Genomic DNA, 19589 nt, shown 5'->3' with positions numbered 1-19589 from the left:
AAATTAAAATAAATAAATAATAAAGGAAAAAATGCACTGCCTCTGTCCTTATGAGATCGATATAATGTGAAATGACAAAAAAATTAAGAAACCGGTGAAAATATTATCTAAAATAGAAACATTACAAGATAAAATTGACTACCTAGCTAAAATTGAAATATCGACAAACGCATGTGTGTATAGAAGCAGTATTTTTAATGATTAATGAATTATTCTTATAAGAGATCATCTCTCAGTAATACAACTTGAAAATAAAAAGTTTATAAACTTATACTTTGTATTAATTAGGTTATTTAACATATGTATAAAACACATCTCATAAGAGAGTGTAGCATACAACAATTTGGGTTAATTATCGGAGGCAAATACAATTATTTGTGTCCTATTGTACGACCCCTAAAAGGAGGAAATGGGTATATGTGAATTGTTAGACAACTCATTTACATCTTTGGTAGGCCTCAGACTCAGCCCTAGCTCCGGAATTCTGCTTAGATTGCCTTTGAATGTCGTTCTAATTCATGTTATTATGCTGCTTCAATCATTTAATTCCTTTTTCGACTTAATTTCTTTTTTTTTTTTTTGAAAATATATAGTATTTGAAGATTAAGGTTTTTTTGGTTTAGGAAAAAACTTCTGAAAAAATATTTTTCCTATTTTTTCTTATTTAGTTCGCCAATAAGAGAAATTAAGTCAGCATTAATGTCCCATTTGATTTTTAATATTAATCTTTTCTAATTTTTAATCAAAAATATTATGTGTTGAAATGTTATCTCTATAACCTTTAAAAATAAATGAGACATTAATACTTAATTAGAGGGAGTATTATAATAAAGTTACATTTGATTAGCTTCAAAAAAGTTTAATTAAACTAAAATAAATCTACTTTAATTTTATCTCATTATTTTTTCTACATACATTTAAAAAAAGATGCCACCTTATACATCTTTAATATATATAATAAAGTTTAGGTAAAGTCTAAAATTGATAGAAATAGTTTATAGATCTTGTGTTTAGATGGAATAGAACACAAAACCTAACCATTTAGTAGTCACTTTCTTGCAACATATATGCCCAAAACAAAAAGCTAATATACATAACAACAAATGGACTAATAATTATATTATAGAATTGAATTATTGGCCCCCAATTAATATTCTATCAATAAATTAAAAAAAAAAACATGCATAATCGATTGCATCATTTAGGATAATACGTACAAATGTATATTTGTCCCTAAGTTTTCCGTATTTTTTTGAGGAATTTATATTAATAAATAATTCATTTTGTCTTATCAAACAGAAGAATGGTTCCATAGGTTAGGGACAATTTGCTTAACTACTCTTGGTTTGATGCATAAAGAGACAGTTCCAAAGTAGTAGCTCAGATGTCCTCGGACTAACAACATGATCGATCACTACTTGATTATATTTAATGATTTATCTCTAATTAGAATTAATTAATCATTTTGAAAATAATTTGACTTTATATATTATCCCACATCGAAAAAAAAGAGATTGAATATTAGATGATATAATGTTATGATTTTATGATGAAACGATTGTCGATTCAATTTTGAAGATAGAATGATCTTAATGTTCGAAATTGAACCGTACTCTTGTTATGCGTATGATTTATAATATTTGTTAAATTTTTCATTTTTAGTCAGATGAATTTGACATATGTTTTTTTAAACTAAAAGAGTAATCAGCAAAAATATTTCAATTTTAGCTGGTTATAATAGGATTTGGTTAAATAATATTACTTCTATAATAGTCTAGTAGTTATGTATAATTTTACATTAACTATACGATAATAAAGGTTATTTTAATTATAATACATTAGGGTTGCTATAAGTGGAAAGACCCCAAAAATATTGGATAAAATCTCATTTATTGTAAATGAAGCATTATATCATCATACGTCTAATAAAAATGAAAATGACAAGTGTCACTTTTAGAGAGCATTGACAAATAGAATTATTTTATTAGATAATAGTTGATTACATGACAATATTTATCTAATTAAGAATTTGATTTTTTTAAAAAAAAAATTGAAGCTAAATTAGGTAAAATATTTATATAATTTATTATAGCAATTTTATATACCTAACATATAATTTAATATATTTAATTGAATAAAAAGGTTATGTATTCGTTTTACTTGTCCCATTTGGTTTTTCAACACTATTCATCAATCATTGTTATTATGTGATTTGTTCTTAATTTATAAGTTACTATATAGTTACGTGGGATCTTGTTTAATTCGTCTTATTGTAAATTTTATTAATATCAACTTTTTATGATTTTTACTCAATCACAATTAAAGATATTTAAAATTGAAAATGTACATTAGCAAATGTGCCAAAACCAAATGGGACAAGTAAAGAGAATAGGAGGGAGTAATTTTTAAAAAAATTAGTATTTAATTTTTTCTTAAAAAAGACATATACTAGATAAATTTCATCACGATGATAATATATACTTGCATCGTTCTATGAAGTTATATTTTTATATGTTTCATGCTCATAAATTCGTGCATTGCACGAGATTTTATATTAGTATTTTTTATAAAAGAATTGATTCTAAGTTATGAAGCTTAATACATAATTTTGTGATTGAAAAATGATTCATATCTTTCAAATTACGTCGAGGGAATATGATATTTTACCTTAAACTTTTGATAAAATAAAAACCATATTGTATAACAATATTTAAGTTGTAGATGGTTTTGTATACTTACCAAGTTTCTGGATTGAACAGAGACCAATTCAGAATTTTTTTTGGTATGGTCAATAATCAAAATAGATTTATTATTAATGATTTATAATTTTTTTACAAATTTTACAATGTAAGAGAATAAGTTTGTATAGAATTTAATGATAGACCGCATACCTACCATGTCCTAAAGTCGATCCCTAAGATGAAGTGGTACAACATTTTCACATTATCATTTCTTACATACTTTGTTAAAGTAATTAATAAATTATATTTAAAGAGAAAGGATTAATATATGAAAGATAATATATTTTTTAATTAGAAACAATTAAAAATGATAACATAAATTATTTTATATACATAGCATTTGGAACTTTTTTTAATTGTTTACAAGGGAAGCGGTGAGCTATTAGGTGAAAATTTAACTCAGGTAAAATTCGATTTTTAAGAATAATTAAAGAAAATAATAATTTAAAATTTTTGTATGTCTCATCTTACTGTAACAATAATCCAACAGCAACTCAGTATAAAACATCCCTAATATACAAGCTTAATTTTCAAAGATAATGGAAGATAATCTAAACAATTTATCATAAAACATGATAACGTTGGGAATAAATATAAGGCTTGTTTGTCCCATCAAACTGAACAATCAATTTAACTAAAAAGATAATTATATTTGTAAGACGTGTTAATGTTTACAAGCTACAATTATACCCTTCAATCCTTTTGTAAAATACTAGCTAACATTAGTACATTGTGTACTAGTATATTGTTTTTTGGTTCATTTTCAACCAACCAAAAATAATGGTTATTTTCATGAGGTTATGGGAAGTACAATATATTTGTATATCTATTTATTCCACTTATTTAATATTATTAATTGTCAATAACAGTTAAAATTCACCTTATTTTCTATTTACTTCTTTTCGTTGTAGAAATCTTTTTTTTCGGGGATTTTTTTGATTTGAGAAACTCTTTGCCCACATCCTCTCTTATGGGTATGAGTTATTGTTTTCTTTCCCTCCCTAAACCCTGATCATAGTTCCTATTAGCAAGATCACTGGATATGATAATGATGATAATGAAATAACACCAACATTAAAAAGTAATGGGATATTATAATTATATGAAAATTCTTTTATAAAAGAGTAGGATAAATATAAAAAACAATTAGATGAGAATTGAAAAATTATCGACTTGGATTAAAAAAATAGTGAGGATATTTTTTTAAAAGTAAGCACTATTAAAAGTTAAACTAGTTAGAAGATATTGATTTATTCATTATTATTAGCGTTTTTAATTGAAACGCTCATACATTTAATAAAAACATATATTTCAAAATGAATATTGTTCTTCTTTGTACGTATTAAAAATAAAAAATATTAAACTCTAATTATTTAAATTATGGAGTATAGAAGTAATAATTTGTAAAAGGCTTATCAATTTAACAAGCATATTTCCCTCATTGATTGTCGCAGTCCAACACCCTCAAGTTGCACTCAAACCAGCCGTGCGCTTCGGCCATTTTAAAAATTTCAACTCTTTTCATTAATTTAAAAAATAAATAACAAAAACAATTAAAATTAGCAAGCTGTTTTAAGCTGACATGGCTATCACCTAACCCCACATGCTCACCTCCTCTTGACTATTTCCACGTGTCTGGGCCCCACTTTGTCCCCCAATTTCGCTACACTGTCCCTTTCCTCGACCCCAGTCACTCACCTTCCTTCTCACTTCCCTTTTCTTTCTCGCTCCTACGTTTCATCCTACGTGTCCTCCTCTTCTTTTCCCCTATATATACCTTCCTTACCCACACATACTCTCCTCAACCAAACAAAAAAATCTTTTTAATATTCATAGAAACCAACAAAGCACACTAAAAATAAATAAAATATAAATAATAAATGGCAGTTGACTCGGTCTTGTCGTCGCCGCTCGGACCACCGGCGTGCGAGAAAGATGCAAAGGCATTACAATTTATAGAAGAAATGACTAGAAATGCATTTAAAGTTCAAGAGAAAGTGTTGGGAGAGATTTTGTGTAGAAATGCAAATACTGAATATCTAAAGCGTTTTAAGCTAAATGGAGCTATCGATAGGGAGACTTTTAAGGCTAAAGTCCCTATGGTTACTTATGAAGACCTTCAACCTGAAATCCAACGTATTGCTAATGGTGACCGTTCCCCTATCCTTTCTGCTCACCCCGTTTCTGAATTCCTCACTAGGTATTCATCATTCCTACCTACTATTTTCTCTGTCTCATTGAATTTGCAACATTTTTCATTTTCGTGTATTCCGCTTAATTTGCATCATTTTTATTTTTATACAATAACCCACCACTTTTTTAATCTCATCTATATATTTAAACTATTTTTTAATCTCATCCACAAAATTCATTTTTCTCTTCATTTGTTTTAAAAATAACTTGATTTCTCTTTTGATTTGAATCAAAGAGGACATAAAGATTAAAGAGTATTGTACATGCTCTCTGTACTCCTCGGCTGGTCAAAAGATGTTTGATTTGATAGAAAATATTTTTTTAAAAAAATGATTTTATATAAAATAAATGTGTCATTTCAATTAAAAGGTTACTTTTGATATGTATTGAAGTGGCATAAAATTTATCAACTTTAATTAAATAAAAATTCATGCAAAAATAAAATAAAGAAATGGCTATATTGACCCATTCATATATAGTTAAATCTACTCTAAAAGTTTTTTTTATCATTACAAGTAAATAATAAACAATTTAAATGGCTAGTGCATGCAAGATTAGTGATCCATTGTATTTGAAATTTAAAAGTAAATATATATTCAGATTGCAACAATTGAAATTTACATGTAAAAGCTTTTCGAATTAATTATTGTAATTTTAATGGAAGATAAAACATATTTATTTGAAAAAAGTCAATTCATTACTCATTCTGTTCCTTAAATTTGTTCTATATAAAAAAGAAATCACACATAAAACGGAACGGTCCAATCAGGCACATCCAAAGACTTAATAGTATAGAGTGTTTACCAAGTTTTTGATGAATTTTGTATTATGATGCAGTTCTGGCACATCAGCTGGAGAAAGGAAATTGATGCCCACAATCCAAGAAGAATTAGATCGCCGTCAACTACTATACAGCCTTCTAATGCCTGTCATGAATCTGTAAGTATAAAGATCCATTTATGATATGATCGAAGATAGATTCTTTTTCCATTAACTAATTTACTACTTTGGAATTTGCACCTAATAATTTTATGTTGCAATATTCAATAATTGGGATCATTATATTTGACTAATTATTTTATTTTATCCCACATGACAGGTACGTACCAGGACTTGACAAAGGAAAAGGACTTTACTTTTTATTTGTGAAATCCGAAACCAAAACCCCGGGTGGACTCTTGGCCCGACCCGTTCTCACTAGCTACTACAAGAGTGAGCATTTCAAGACTCGCCCGTATGATCCCTACATGGTTTATACTAGTCCAAATGAAGCCATCCTTTGTTCAGACTCGTTCCAAAGTATGTACTCCCAAATGTTATGTGGGTTGTATGAGCGTAAGACCGTCCTTCGTCTTGGAGCGGTCTTTGCTTCTGGTCTCCTTCGAGCAATTCGCTTCCTCCAGCTTAATTGGAGGCAGTTGATTCAAGATATTCGAGACGGTTATCTAAATGACAAAATTATCGACTCAAATATCCGTCAAGTTATGGACCGGGTCATGAGGCCCGACCCAGAATTGGCGGATTTTATTGCCTCGGAATGTGAAAAGGACCAATGGGAAGGGATAATTACCCGAATTTGGCCAAACACAAAGTACCTTGATGTGATTGTTACCGGGGCAATGGCTCAGTATATTCCAACATTAGATTTTTACAGCGGTGGTTTACCTTTAGCATGTACTATGTACGCATCATCCGAATGTTATTTCGGGTTAAATTTAAACCCGATGTGTAAACCATCAGAAGTATCTTACACCATTATGCCAAACATGGCTTACTTCGAGTTCCTCCCAGTTGACTCAACCGGGTCAACTCGTGACTCAGCTCCAAAACTCGTTGACCTAGTCGACGTCGAGGTGGGAAAAGAGTACGAGTTAGTCATCACTACCTATGCCGGGTTATACAGGTACCGAGTCGGGGACATACTCCGAGTCACTGGGTTCCACAACTCAGCACCACAATTCCATTTCGTAAGGCGAAAGAATGTACTACTCAGCATTGACTCGGACAAAACGGACGAGTCCGAGTTACAAAAAGCGGTAGAAAACGCGTCAAAACTACTTAAAGACTACAATACAAGTGTCGTTGAGTACACGAGTTACGCGGAAACGAATAAAATTCCGGGTCATTATGTTATTTACTGGGAATTATTAGTTAAAGACTCCGGAAATTTACCCCCGAGTCATGTGTTGGATAAATGTTGTTTAGTAATGGAGGAATCGCTTAACTCGGTGTACCGACAAGGCCGAGTCGAGTGTAACTCAATTGGGCCATTAGAAATTAGGGTAGTTACAAATGGTACGTTCGAGGAATTGATGGATTATGCAATCTCACGTGGGGCGTCAATAAATCAGTATAAAGTGCCAAGATGTGTGAATTTTACGCCAATTATGGAGTTGCTTGACTCGCGAGTTGTATCGGCGCATTTTAGCCCGAGTTTACCGAGTTGGACTCCAGAGCGCCTTAGGTGAATAATAGTGCATCATGGGTAAGAAAAGTTGGTAGATCTTAGGAAGATTCCTTTTTTTTATTTATAATATTTAAGTGTTTGCCTTTTCTTTTTTTGGACAGTTTTTCCCCTCTTTTTTGTGGGTAATTAATTAGTCTTTGGAATTAAGGAAAAAGGTTGTTAATTAATTGGGTTTAGGAAGTTTGGAAAGTTGGTAGTAATGAAATGTAATGAATGTAAGCTTTGTTGAAATTAACATTTTCTCTTGGGTAAAAGAAAGTTAGTGATGTTGGCTTTTTAAAATGACTTTATAATTTTTAGTGTTTTTATATTTGTTTTTTGTAATCAATATATCTAATTGTAATTTGCTTTACCATCTCTTTTATTCTCTTCGTTCTATTTTTGGTTACATTCAACTTAAATATGCCTTCTTATGGATGCAAAAATGATTAAATACGTGACTGTTTTCGAACTTTTAAGTGTCCCTAGCGAAAATTATTATAATAATTTATTACAAACATATATATCTATATTTTAAGTGACAATAATAAACTACTATTTTGTTTTATTAAATAAATTATTAATTTATTCAATTAATTTAATTAAAGAAGAAAATACAATAAAATAATAATAACGCTAGTTTTTTAATAGCAATAATAAAACTACTTAGTTATCTTAATTGAATAATTATCCATGAGATTATTTTTTGGGTTTTTCTCACTTATACCCACGTATTTTTAAAAATTCTCAACTGTACCCAATAAATTTACCAATTCTCAATTGTACCCAATAATTAGTGTTAATTTAGCAACAATAACCATTTTTTACCCACAACTTAACAACAGTTATATTTGGGTTTTGGTAGGAAATTTCCCTCCAAATGTCACGTGACTATAATCCCCAACACTTCATTTCCATCTTCCTTCATCATTTTCAATTTCCTTCTTTACTGAGCAATTGTAAAATGGTTACTGTTCAAAGAGTAATTCTAAAAAAAAAAAGAGTTGATATAAGCCATATTCTCATTATAATGCTACTGGTAATGAAAAGCTTTGTTTAGTCATTGGTACAAAAATTCATCTGATTTGTCATTAACTTCATATAAATACCATCACTGAGCAATATCATTTTCCTTTAACCCTTACTTTCCTTTTTTTAAAAAAAATCAAAAAATATTACTAACGCCTTAAATAAATCTAACTAACTATTGTTAAGTTGTCATTAAAAAATGGTTATTGTTGCTAATTTAATATTAATTATTGGGTACAATTGAGAATTGGTAAATTTATTAGGTACAGCTGAGAATTTTTAAAAGTACGTAGATATAAGTGAGAAAAATCCTTATTTTTTTTATGGTAACAATAATAATAAAATATGCAAAAAGAGAAAAATACTAGAGTAAATGACAAATCATTTACAAGTCTATGTACATTGTGTCGATGACGATGACGATTTTACCATTGACTAATGAGTATGAGCCTACGAGGAAACGAAAGTGGCCTGTGAAACAGTGCATATGTTCCACATTTTTTAAGCACGCAAAAGTTTTTTTTTTTTTTTTTTTTTTTTTTTTTTTTTTTTTACACTCTTTTGTCTTTACAAAGGGCAATTTTTTTTACCAATCAATACATTTGTCCTACGTAATTATGTTAGTATTGTTTTCTTTCCCCTAGGCACTAACTATTCATTTGTTTCTTAAGAATAGCAACAAAAAAAAATTAATTAATATATTTTAAAATATAATTATTTTGTATTAAATAGAGATAGAGAAATTAATATTTAAAATATGAAACCATAATATATATATATATATATATATATATATATATAGAGAGAGAGAGAAATTAATATTTAAAATATGGAATCATGATATAGAATGAATCTTATACTTAATTTATTTAATTTAATATTAGTCTTACTTTGTAAACATAAGCATTTATATATACTTTAATATTTTATCATTTACTATTTCATGGGAAGTTATAAACTATTATATAATATATTAATTGTTTTTCAATATCTAGATTAGATTCTCTTGAAAATTTAAAATTATTAATAATAGAGAAAATTTGTTAATTTTTATGTACAATCCTAAGGATTGTAAATAGCATTACCCTTAAAATATACACATGAGATTAAAAGAGCGATTTATTATTGAAAATTAAATATAATGCAAAATAAAAAAACAACATAAATGAAAAATTATGTTAAATAAGAGAGTAAGGGAGGAAGTACTAGAGTTCAAGAGCAACTAGTGCAAATTATCACTAACATCGGACATAATTAGGTACCCTTTTTAGTTCATATATTATAAATTTTATAGGTATGTTAATCTATTCTAAATATCAAACTTGATATTATAAAGGTACATTTATGGCATGAATACAAAAAATCGGAAATTGTGTATATCTTATTTGTCTCATGGAAAATTGAAAATAGAAAAATGAATTAGAATTGAGAAGACATTTTTTTTTAATTGATAAGACATGTTATAACATCTAGTTAATATCTGGCATATTATTTTACTTGTTTAAACAAATAAATAAATATCAAGTAATTTTACAAATATTTTATACATACTACAAATTCAATGAGAGTTAATCAATTCCCTCAATTTAACCAACTATTAATTATCACTTAATTATAATACAATCAATATATTATTATTCATAACAAACCTTCCCTTATTAGCCAACAATATTCAAATTTCAAAAGTATCAATAATTTTATTGTCTCAATGTCAATTATCTAACTCCTACTTAGACAAAATTTGAAGAATTGTCGGACAAATAAAAATCTAAAATATACTCTTTGATCACACTTAAAACATTTTTCATTTTAGTAAGTTTTAATAAATTTACTTCGTTTTCATTTTTAGATATGACCTAATCATTTTTACTCTCAACATTTTCCTTCGTATATCTAAATTCTAAATACCCACTAGTTTAACTTATTATACTTAATATATTTTAGTGTTTGTATCAAAACTTAATGAAATTAAATGGGTGAAAAAGAGAAGAGTATAGTAAGAGATAGATAAATATGAAGCAATTGAGATAAGTTGGAATATATAAATCAATGGGTGGCTACATTAGCTAAGACAAAGACTTAATTTGACCGTTTTATGAAGTGATCTTTACAAAAGTATATGTTTCCATTTCTGGTCACCATGATGGACAATTAGTCAAAAGTAAATATTACCTAATATATTAACCCTATTTCATTCAACTTAGGTTGAATACATGGCGGCATTTTGAATGGGGGAAATTCATCCTTTACTTATTTTGACCCTATTTTTATGTCAACTTATATTGATATTTATTCAAAGAATCAAAGTTTTAAACAAAACTTGCATCATTGAACCTTTATTTCAAAAGAGTATGTCTCACTTTAATAAGACAATCTTTGTGGAATAATTATTGTAACAATTGAATTAAAATAAATGAGTAATTAATAAGTGCTCTATGTGCAATACATAATTACTTTAGTCCGCATTGTTTGAATATGGATGAAAATGTCTTTTATAGCTTTACTCTATTATATTTTATCATGCATTAATCTTAAAAGAGACAACAATAATATGTTTTTTCACTTTACGAGTTCAATCAATTGCAATCATTGAGAAATATTTGTTATTTTTAGGTTGATACACACTAAAATAATATATATTAAGACCAAAGAAGACTTTTGCATATTAGGAATGGATATGCTTTGCTTTGTCCCAAAATATTGTCTCATACTTTCTCTATTTTTTTAGATGCGTCATATATGGAGAAAGTTTCTATAGTTCATCATCCTATCATATTTTATATATTACGGTTATTATACGAGAAAAAACAGTCATATATCTAGGATTTTGATCTTGTTCTGTTAGTTTTGCTATATTTTAATAATAGCAATTTTTAGTTATGTATAACTCTAGATATATACGATCCGAAAAAGTGTTAAACTGCACAAATTTAAAATGTTTGAGTGCAAGTAAAAAACGAAGGAAATATGTATTTAGTGGGAAGTTCCAAGTGTAATGGGAGAAATATATGGTTAGAAAAAAATTAAATTAAATGTATGAATGAAAATTAAAAAAAAATTATACATCACTACAAAAACTTAAAAAATGAGCAAATTTAATGGAATGGATTAAAAAGGAAAGTGTTGTAAATTTTGTGAAAGGGATGAAGTGTAAAATTAGACTCAGGCATATTTGTTGATAAGATGTATTCCTTCCTCCCTGAGAGTTTTCTCGATTGTTAAATGCCATATCAGATTGAAATTTACCCCAAATTTAATCGAATTTCATCAAAATTTGAGGGTTGTTTGTGGTTTGGGGTGGGGTGGGGGTGGCAGTGGCGGTGGGTGGGGGCTGTTGTGACACTGAAAGATGGAGTTTATTTTTAAAAAAATTTATTTTTTTTAAAAAAGTTTAGATTCTTTTTTATTTGAATTGTAAGGAAATTTCACATGATAACATTTTCATGAAATGTCAGTGGTAGCACTTTTGTAAGAATTTTCCACATGGTAGCATCCAGTTTATGCACTATCCAACTGCTGTAGCATTTTCTGTTAAATTATTGTTAATTTCCCTTTTGATTTACCATTTTGTAAGATTTTTCCACATGATAGCATCCAGTTTATGCTCACAAATGTTTAATTCGTCATTTTAAGTTTAATTCACCGTTTAAATGTATTAGTGCTCTAACGAAAGGTAAAAGGACGACATTTAAACCATCATCTTCAAAAGCATCTTAAACGTAGTCTTGATTTTTTATTATATATTAGTGCTTGAAATACACCTTTGAACTTTGATGATCGTAGTTAAATACATATGTATCAATGCTTGAAATACACCTTTTGAATTATATAATCCTTATTAAGTACATATGTATTATTGCTTATGCATATATTGAACTTATAAAATGCACCTTTTGAATTATGTATATTAGTGCTTAAAATGTACTTTTTGAACTTTATAATGCCAACAATTTAAATGAAAACAAAATTTTTCAAACATTTGAGAGCGTTGAGGAATTAAACAGTGAATTAATCATTAAAATGGTGAATTAAACATTTGAAAGCATAAATTGGATGCTACCATATGGAAAAGTCTCACAAAATGGTGAATTTAATGGAAAATGCTACGGCAATTAAAGAGTGCATAAATTGGATACTACTATGTGGAAAATTCTTACAAAATTGTTACCATTGGTGTTTCATAAAACTTAGATGTTACCATGTGGCCTAAATTGTATTCTATTATTTTAAAAATTCCAAAGCATAGCAGCCTATTTTAATTAGACATGTAGCAAAAAAAATATTTTTAATAATATTTATATCAGGTGAAGGAAATTAATAGGTCCTTTAAAACATACAAAGGTCAAATCTTTATAGAATAAATGATATGTCGGCTTTTAAAAGATAAATTATAAATCAAATCATTAGAAATAAATTTTCCTTAATAAAAATATAGAACCAACGTTTTTTTTGCTATAATTTTTATTAGGAGTATTAAACAAGAAAAGTTGTAATATTTATTAAATTACCTAAAGATAAAAAGCGGTTTTATAAGGCGATTTTTTATATCGAAACAAATACCTTTTTAATAATTAAAAATCCATAACATTTGTAAATAAGACATGGCATCAATAAACAAAGTATTTTTAAGATGTAATTATATAATTGTGCAGTTTGATTGAGATAGTTTATGAAATTATATTAGATTTCACACATGATGAATTAAAAAATTAGCACAGACGATTATTCATTATTATCGACATATGACTGGTTGTTCTAATATTCTAAATTAAAAAAAAAAAAGAAAAAAGAAAAGAATAATATCACTTTATAAACAAGTAGAGTAACTAGTAAATCGCGTTTGAGCTTTTAAATGAGTTTCTTTTTCTCCTGATTTAAGTTGCCAGCCTCATTTCTAGAATTCTATCAACAGTGTATATGGGAATTTGTGTTGTTCCATGGCCCATTTCAACCTGAATGTTCAATAAAAATATATTATAACTAGGTTAATAATTGGTGCATGAATTTTTAAATATAATAAAATTTTAGATTAATAAAAAAATTAACTTTAGACTATTTATATTGTAATTTTTGTCATTAAAGTGTAAATACATTTTTAAAAAGGAATAATTGCATTACCGAAAATCAGACAATTAATGTTTTAAGTTGATTGATTTTTATTGCACTATATTTGGAAGCTGAGATAGTCTGATTGCATATAAGCTGATTAAAATTGGCTACTTTTTGCATTAATTTATTTGTTGAAATTTTCATTCGGTCAATATTCTTGACATTTTTTCTAAAATTTAAAATTGTAATTATGGTAGTCTAACAATGTAAATAATTGATGTTAATGATCTATTAAATAAATTTTATGCCATTTCAGTTTTAAAAAATAGTTGCTCGAAAAAAGGCAATTATGTACTTCCAGTAATTTCCTAAATTGCAGTATAATTGGAATAAATGTAATTTATTCGCATGCAATATACATTTTTAAACAGTACATCATATATATTACACTGTAATTTCGATAATTTATTAGACAATATATATTTTTCTACACTATACATCATATATTTCCTTGTATTATTTTTTAAATAGTACATTTATATATAATAGTGTAATTGAAATACATTTTAAAAGTGTTAATACATTTTTAAAAAGGAATAATTGCATTTAAAAATCAGACAATGTATTAAGTTGATTGATTTTTGTTGTACTATATTTGGTAGCTAGGATAGTCTGATTGCATACAGACTGATTACAATTGGCTACTTTTTTACATTATTTTATTTGTTGCCAAATTGTCATTTGGTTCAATATTCTTGACATTTTTCCTAAAATTCAAAATTTTAATTATGGTAGTCTAACAATGTAAATGATTGATTTTAATGATCTATTAAATACATATTATGTCATTTCAGTTTTAAAGAACAATTGCTGGAAGAAAAGACAATTATGTACTTTCAATAATTTCCTAAATTGAAGTATAAATGAAATAAATGTAATTTATTATGCAGCGTAATTTTCTACATAGTACATCATATATATTACATTGTAATTCCGATAATTTATCAGACAATATATAGTTTTCTACAAGTACATCATATATTTCTTAGTATAATTTTTTAAACGGTACATTTATATATAATAATAATAGCGTAATTCGAATAATTATAATTTATGGTATCCATCAATGTATAATTTTTTTTAAAAAATGCAAATTTATAAATATAGTAAATCCAAAAAGAAAAGTCAATTAGTCAAATTTCATTAATAACGTCCAATTAAAAAAGACAAATATCATACACACAATCAAACTGCCTTATGCTTTTATACAATAAAATTAAAAGATTGTATGATGGTTTTATTTTCAACTTAAAATTCCGATTACAATGGTTTTATCTTCATATTTTTAATATTTGTTTGAACAATCACTCTATTTGTCTTATTCATTTTGCATTATTGTTATTTTGGTCTGTTCTATACATTTTGCATTATTTCTATTTTTTGACAATAATTCACCACTTTTTATTTTTAATTTCATCTACTTAATTTATTCTTTCTCTTTTTTTATTAATAATATTTACTTTTTTCTTAAATAATGCTCTATTTCTCTTACAACAACATAAAAAAAGAAATAAAAAGGACAAAATAGTACATCTCACAACTTCAAAACCCATAACGACCTGTTTGGTACACGGTATTAGAGGGCGGTAATGGTAATAAAATTAAGTAATAAAAAATTTGGTTGTTTGGATGCTTTCAATGGTGATGGATGTTAATAAAATAAGATAATGAAATTACCAAAAAGGGTCATTTTTATTAACATCAAACAACCTGATATTAGGCTGTAATGGTAATGAAGTATTACTGTGGTAATAAAATAAGGTAATGTTGTTTCGAGCTGAAGAAAAAAAATAATAAAGAAAAAAAGGTAATGTATGAAATTATCCAAAAAAATATTATTATTAAAAAAAGAATCATTAGATAGAATAATTTAGATACAATAATTCTTTTAGATACAAATATACAATTATGAAACTAAGAGTCATTACCATTTTTTATTACTAACAACCAAATGCAATCAATGGAATATTATCTTCCATTATCATTCTTTAGTCTTGCACACCAAACAAAAGAATCTTCATTACCAATTCTCATATCCATATCTTCATTATTATTACCATTACAACATTTCATTATCATTACTTCATTATCATCAACCAAACGAGTCGTAAATGCCATGGAGTAAGGCTCAAAAATAAAGGTCGTTAGACATAATATAGCCCAAGAAATAATTAAGTCGAGATAAATAAGTTGAAACAATGACCAAATTGTTATGAAATGTTGTGTGCTGTTGTTTCAACATTTATAGAATTGAGTTAAGCAAATGCACAATAAAGTATACTACTTGCTCTATTATTAAGAAATTGTCGAACTTATATATTGCATAAAAATTTTAAAATAATAGGATAATTTAAATTATATGGATAATATTAAAAAAAAAGTTTAAATATTAGAAATATTTTTAACTTCTATAAAAGAAAATTTACTATTATTATAAAGTAAAAAAGACAGACTAAAAAGAAATATATAATAATTTGATAAAAACATTGGCGGTAGTTTTGAAGTGTTAGAGCACATAACATATTATGAGGCCTCAACCATCAACTTAAGTTTTTGGTTGAGTTGATTTCTTGATATGTTATCAAAAGCTAACGTGACAAGAGATCATGGGTTCGAATGTCAACCATCTATCATTTAAAGTGGGATATTTAGTGCTAGATATGAAGAGTCTGTGTTGCATCCACACTTCTCGCCCAAAAGACTCACGTGTGATGGGGCGTGTTAAAATACATAACATATGCTGTGACCTTAATCATCAAATTAAGTTTTTAGTTGAGTTGGTTCCTTGACACAAAGGCTTTCCACATCGTACCCTCTTGCATTAGGCAAATCTCTCATTTTCTTCTTAATTGCTCTTTTCAAAGCATACATCAAATCATAAATCTAGCCTTTCAGTTTGCTATTTATAACGCAATTATCTAATTGTTAGGCAAACGCCATTAATTATGATGCTTCAATCACACTTAATAGTTAATACTAGTACATAATTGTACTTAAATTCGAACTAATCAGGATGACCTTATATAGCACTAATCCACATGGTTGGTTGGTTTTGTTGTAATGCACAAACAGTAGGTGAATTCAACATTAACCTTGTTGAAAAATATCCCACTTGACCCCGCATCAAACAATTAGGAGGAGGTTGACTAACATTTAAGCTAATAGACTACATTTCTATCACCAATTGGTTTTAGAATGGAACCTCATTAGATATGTGTGCAGTCAACAGTTCCTCTTATATGGGTCTTGCTATGTACAAGTACGTTAACAAGTTTATCAAACCTGACCCAAAATTAATGTGAATATATTTCCGACTTTAAGAATAGGAAGTAGAGGTGTTTAAAATATATTTACAATATGCAAAAGTTAATGTAGATAAAAGATTCGACTTTGGGTTGATTCAAATTTGATCCTTGATGATTTGAATAAACATCTCTTATTGAAATTGATATATTATTCATGTATTTTTGAGATTGAGGCTCTTACATTGTCATTATAAACGTTTGAAATACAATTAAATGAAAATGAATAGACGAGCACTAAACACCATATACTCATTTTTTAAAAAAAAAATTCCAAAATTAACTTCGAAAATTTTAATCCTCAAAATAAATGTCTTTGTATCCGAACCTAAAGAAGAACAAATATTAGTTCAATGTTATACAACATGTAATTTATTTTTTTGTCCTTTTATACGTTATGTCATTGTCTTCCTTTTGTTAATAACAACGAACAAACTAAATTTTTTTTTCTCTTGTTCGCTGTTGCTGTTAGTAACAACGAACAAAACCCTGACCTTAGGCTCAGACACGAAGACACTTATTTTGAAAATTAAAATTTTTCAAAGCTTATTTTGATAATTTTTAATAAAATATTACCCAAAAGCCAAAATATGAAAAATAAAAATAGCCACTTCTAGAAATTAAAGAATAAAAAATCAATTTTAGCCTTAAAGGTGTCAATTTTGACCTTAAAAATATCAATTTCAACTTAAAATAAACCTTAAATAGATCAATTAAAATAAAAAAATTACATTTTTGACTTAAAAGTGATCAATTTTGAGGTTAAACTGATCAATTTCACCTAAACATGATTTTTTTTCACAATTCAGAATTGATGTAATAAAATGGTATTAATTTAAAGATTAATTACAAACAATAAATGAATGGTCAATAACACTATCAATAATAGTGTTGAAACATTGCACAGTACAAGTACTCTTATTCGATTCAGCATGATGATTCTAATGAAACATTAGACAACTAGTACTCTTTGAACATCGATCAATAATAGTAGTATTGTTCTTCCCCCAACAGATTTTGTTCATAATGGACATGGAAATAAAATTTTAGATGCAGTGTATACTTAGCCGGATGTGAAGAGCGAACAGGTCAAAAAAGACAAAATAGTTGTTCGCAGTTAGTAACTGCGAACAACTATTTTGACCTGTTTTTGTGCAGCATGCTGTTCGCAGTTACTAACTGCGAACAGGTCAAAGCAGATCAAATAGTTGTTCGCAGTTACTAACTGCTAGTAACTGCGAACAGCTATTTTGTCTTTTTTGACCTATTCGCACTCTTCGCAGTTACTAACTGCGAACAGCCTCAACTTCAGGTTTGGAAATTTCACGCTTACTTTTGAAATAAGTTTAAAACTTAGTTTATTTTGTTATTTTTTTTTATTTCTCTTATGTATTTCAAATTTTTACCCATAAAGACACCAAGCGTTGCATCATTAAAAGGATTATATATACTAACTAGGCCAAGCCCAATAGAGTTAGTATAAAGCACGTATATTGCGTTCACGGAAACATTTTCACATGGACTTGCAACTCAGATTCAGCTCTGAGAGTTTAAAAATTTTGGATACGGATCAACACCGCCGGGTTTGATAAGTGTTGGGTCCTAACTGGGTTTTAATTCATTATCACAAATTATTGCATGTGATTGTTTCAGCGTAAGACGTATCTCATATTTAGGTTATTAATAATACAAATTTTAAGCATATGAAATTATTTTGAGTAGGGATGGCAAAAGCTGACCCAACCTGCTAACCTGATTTGAAACCGACCCGAAATTACGGGGTTTGGGTTTAGATTTTTGACCCTATTAATTAAATGGGTCAACCCGACCTGATCTATTTATTAAATGGGTCGGGTTCAGGTTGAATATTTAAACCCGAAAAAACCTATTTAACCCATTTATTAAATGGGTTAGTCAGGTTAGGTTAACCCATATTATCTGATATTTACCGATTAATGTTTAACCTAAAACTTCATATAACTTTGACATAAAAAATATAAAAAAAGCTAAATACTTAAATAGGCCGCCACATACAAAATAATATTTTGAAAATACAAATAAAAAAAAAAACTAAATAGGCCCAAGCCCCAAATTAAAAGCCCCTAACTTCTTACTTCTTACTTCTTACTTCTTAGTTCTTAACTTCTTACTGCCATCTTCCTCTTGAATTTATCACTACTCAAGTCCTCGATGCCAAAAGCCAAGGTATGAATTAATTCTTCATAATGATTTTTGTGTTCAATTTTTTTGTCTTATATTCGATTTTTTGTGTTTGTCTTATGCCGTCTTTAATGATTTTTTTCTAACAATAGTTGAACTTTGAAGCATGTATATGGGTCAAATGACCTGAAATATATGGGTTCAACGACCTGAAAAAACCGAATAAAATCAAACACGAAAAGGCAGGGTAAATGGGTATTTAACAGGTTGACCCGACCTGCTACAAATCAGGACGGAGTTTCAACTTCTGACCATTTAATTAAACAGGTCAGGTTCAGGTTAAGGGTCTATTGACCCATTTATATATAACCCGAACTTGAAAATGACCCAACCCGATCTCTTTGACACCTCTAATTTTGAGGTTGCCTCACCGAGAGTCGGTCTCTTACACTAGTAGCTCTTTGATTATTCATACTTAATTTTTTTTACATTTAAATGCTTTATTAGTACTAAAATAAATTCTTGGGGTCTATATAAGTCTAAATTGTGTCTATGTAAATATGAAAATAGGTTGAACAAATTATTATTGATTTTGGGTTATATAATAGG

At 27.8% G+C, this 19589-nt stretch overlaps 1 protein-coding gene across 1 annotated transcript; it reads left to right on the top strand.

The window, feature by feature from the left end:
* Positions 1–4544: 4544 nt before the first annotated feature.
* On the top strand, positions 4545–7751 carry LOC130824728 (probable indole-3-acetic acid-amido synthetase GH3.1). Its single transcript, XM_057689755.1, has 3 exons — positions 4545–4941; positions 5772–5873; positions 6034–7751. The coding sequence occupies exons 1-3, from the start codon at positions 4622–4624 to the stop codon at positions 7400–7402; spliced, it is 1791 nt and encodes a 596-aa protein (XP_057545738.1). The 5' UTR covers positions 4545–4621; the 3' UTR covers positions 7403–7751.
* The last annotated feature ends 11838 nt before the right edge of the window (positions 7752–19589 follow it).

Source organism: Amaranthus tricolor, chromosome 1 (genome assembly GCF_026212465.1).
Source record: "Amaranthus tricolor cultivar Red isolate AtriRed21 chromosome 1, ASM2621246v1, whole genome shotgun sequence".
Taxonomy (NCBI): Eukaryota; Viridiplantae; Streptophyta; class Magnoliopsida; order Caryophyllales; family Amaranthaceae; genus Amaranthus; species Amaranthus tricolor.
This window is presented reverse-complemented; position numbering and strand designations above follow the sequence as displayed.

Coding starts and splice junctions, on each gene's coding strand:
- LOC130824728 (XM_057689755.1), top strand. CDS start 4,622: ATGGCAGTTGACTCGGTCTTGTCGTCGCCGCTCGGACCACCGGCGTGC. Junction 4,942..5,771: donor GTTTCTGAATTCCTCACTAG/GTATTCATCATT, acceptor ATTATGATGCAG/TTCTGGCACATCAGCTGGAG. Junction 5,874..6,033: donor CTAATGCCTGTCATGAATCT/GTAAGTATAAAG, acceptor CCCACATGACAG/GTACGTACCAGGACTTGACA.